Below are 3,220 nucleotides of genomic sequence, written 5' to 3' on the forward strand. Positions count from 1 at the left end.
TACACAGCAGTTTTACAAACCTACCCATGCTATTTTCCTTACTCCACGGTCTCAAACTGAATAATCCTTCAAAAGCCATTAATCAGCTTTCGTTATCTCTAAATTGCTTTTTCTTGCTTGCAATTAAGGACTAATATCCAAAGAGTTGGAAATTTATAAGGTAATTAACCATAATGAGTAACTGTTTTAAAGTATGATCAACTACTGGATATCAACAGATATCTTGGGTTTTGCCAGTAAACTTTTTTTCCCCATGTGTTTACACAAGCTCGAAAAAGATGATTTGTTTAGCAGAGGTGGAACATTCACCAGGTAATACTGTATCTATACCTATTCTTCCTCTAGAAAGCAACTGACTATAGACAATACCTGCAAACTAGCAATTATTGTGGATTCAGGTTTTAAGGTGACACTGACATGATGAAGGATCTATTTTTACGTGTGTAAAGTATATTTCAAGTTCAGAATAAGGAACACAGAAAGAGCACTCACACTGTAATCAGTTCATGTACAGGACAAGAATCTGCTCAGCATTTGTGAACATCAGCACAAGAAATAACATTTCCTCTCCTTGTGCTTCCATTCAATGAAATGCTGGACAAGCAGTTCTAAAAACTTTTTTGAGTAGGTCAATAGTGTATTAAGCATTGACCAGATTAGAATATCAAACCAAATTAGTGAGCTGGGTCTAAGGTTTTAAACAGTATATGAGATGCCTTTCCAGCCACTCCGGCACAATATCAAAATGCTTTAGTCATGTTAATGAGACCCGTTCTTCCTAAAAAAATTATTCACTTATTTCACGTGTTTCCATACATGTGGCATCCGAGGCAACACAAGTGCAAGTCACTCACTACACTCCAAAATCTGTCAGAGCAAACCCGCTTAGGGATTCATCAGGTAGATCTCACTCACTGGAGAAACTGCAGGTCAGAACTCACAAGAGGATGAAATCTGATCCTCTTTAGAGTAGAGCTTGTACTCACAGTAAATGTGGAAACTCCTAACTCAGCTGCTGTCCAGAGAGTGCTCAGAAACTCTTCTTGGTAAGAAAGTAGGGTGCTCATCCCCAGAACATAGTCAAGAACTTATTTCATCACTATTTCCCTGTTTTTTTCTTCCAGCAGAGCCATAAGAGGCTCTAGGCTGTTTCCATAGTGAGAGTAGTTAGCAGAACAACTGGCACCCAAGTATTTTGCAGTTTTCTTCAGCAGCAGCCACAGAATAGCAAAACTTGAGGAAAAGTAAAGATGTTCTCAAGACTAACCTATGGATAATATTTCAGTTAGACAATGAGTTAACAGTTTGAAGCTTTAGAATATGTTTAGCTGTTTCATTTTAGAGCTGAGGAAGAGGAAGCTTTAAAATGACACTTTCGACCTGCAATTTTTTTTTCTTCTATTCATACTGCAACGTTTCACATTTCTGTTTTCTCTTGAAAACTATGACCCAGTTTAGAAAGCCCATGCTTATCTATACATAAGGAATGACTCACGTACTGATGGGGGGAAAAAGAAGTTTACACAGAGAAAATAAGCATTATGCCTGCTGGATTAATGTTTTTGACAGTTGTTACATTGCTTAGTGGAGTGAACAGTACAAGCCTAAAAGCAGAGCATCCCACATAGTGCTAGCCAGGAAAATCTGTTTGGAGACAGAATAATTTCTAATGATAAGTCTGAAATTCTTGTAAGGTTGGGGGCCAACAGTCTTTTAAGATGAAAAAATTCAAGAGATCTTGCAGATTAAGGATGCACTTTCTGAATGTTTTTACTTTTCCAACAGGTAACAGCTACGGGTAAAGATCACCTTTAAAAGGGAACATGGATTTAATAAACTCAACTGATCAAAACAGTACATCAGAACCGTTCAAATGGGTGACATCCAAGATTCTCATTTCCATTACCCTGTCTGTGCTTGCTCTGATGACAACGGCCATCAATTCTCTGGTGATGACTGCAATAATTGTGACAAGGAAGCTCCACCACCCGGCCAACTATCTAATCTGCTCTCTTGCAGTGACAGATTTCCTCGTGGCAGTCCTGGTGATGCCCTTCAGCATTGTCTACATTGTAAAGGAGACCTGGATCATGGGGCAGGTGGTGTGTGACATTTGGCTGAGCGTGGACATCACGTGCTGCACGTGTTCCATCCTGCATCTCTCTGCCATTGCTCTGGACCGGTACAGAGCGATCACGGATGCCGTGGAATACGCACGGAAAAGGACACCTAAGCACGCTGCCATCATGATAGCAGTGGTGTGGATCATATCCATCTTTATCTCCATGCCGCCCTTGTTTTGGCGGCACCAGACGGCCAGCAGGGACGACGAGTGCATCATCAAGCACGACCACATAGTCTCCACCATTTACTCCACGTTTGGCGCCTTCTATATCCCTCTGGCCTTGATTCTGATCCTCTATTACAAGATATACAAGGCGGCAAAGACATTTCACAGGAGGAGCGTCAGCCGGATCGTGAGGGAGGAGGGGGTGAACGGACAAGTCCTTTTGGACGCGGGTGAAAGAAGCACCAAATCAGCTTCAATGCCCAGCACGGCAGAGAAGACATCAGATCCCCTGGTGAACTCTGATAAAATCAACGTCACCCTGCGCAGCCCCAGGTCTGAATCTAAGCACGAGAAGTCCTGGAAAAAACAGAGAATCTCTAGCACAAGGGAGCGAAAGGCAGCAACTACGCTGGGTCTGATCCTGGGGGCGTTTGTAATCTGCTGGCTCCCTTTTTTTGTAAAAGAGGTAGTTGTTAATACCTGTGAAAGATGTCACATCTCAGAAGACATGTCTAATTTCCTAGCATGGCTGGGATATATAAATTCCCTTATTAACCCTTTAATCTACACAATCTTTAATGAAGATTTCAAGAAAGCCTTCCAGAAGCTTGTGCGGTGTAGGCAATACTTTTAAGAGCTTTTGTTCGTATAAGAAGAACATACTCATTGTTTTTTAACCTGTAAAAATTTATATAACTGAGATGACGGTTGTTGTATTTAAGGAAAAGCACCAAGACTCTGCATTTACATTATGACTTCTTTTGTATAAGTAGTATTGGGAGCATAAATTGCCCAAGTTTTAAAAGAGATGGATCATCTGGGATCAGTTTTGCTCTAGAAAAGAGGTAGCATATTGTGGCTCTGATCCAGCTGGGATTTGCACAGCTGCCTAACTTGAAGCATAAGGTATTACCTTAAATATGAAGGAAA

The 3,220-nt window shown here is 41.1% G+C and overlaps 1 protein-coding gene across 1 annotated transcript; it reads left to right on the forward strand.

Annotated features, from left to right (window-relative positions):
- The first annotated feature begins 1,823 nt into the window (after positions 1-1,823).
- HTR1F (5-hydroxytryptamine receptor 1F) lies at positions 1,824-2,924 on the forward strand. The gene has a single exon (XM_008925341.3). The coding sequence runs from the start codon at positions 1,824-1,826 to the stop codon at positions 2,922-2,924; it is 1,101 nt and encodes a 366-aa protein (XP_008923589.1).
- Positions 2,925-3,220: the final 296 nt, after the last annotated feature.

The sequence above is a fragment of the Manacus vitellinus genome, unplaced genomic scaffold, assembly GCF_001715985.3.
Source record: "Manacus vitellinus isolate BGI_N305 unplaced genomic scaffold, ASM171598v3 scaffold_35_pilon, whole genome shotgun sequence".
Taxonomy (NCBI): Eukaryota; Metazoa; Chordata; class Aves; order Passeriformes; family Pipridae; genus Manacus; species Manacus vitellinus.

Bases quoted from the DNA above. Each gene is read 5' to 3' on its own strand.
- HTR1F (XM_008925341.3), top strand. From the start codon at position 1,824: ATGGATTTAATAAACTCAACTGATCAAAACAGTACATCAGAACCGTTC.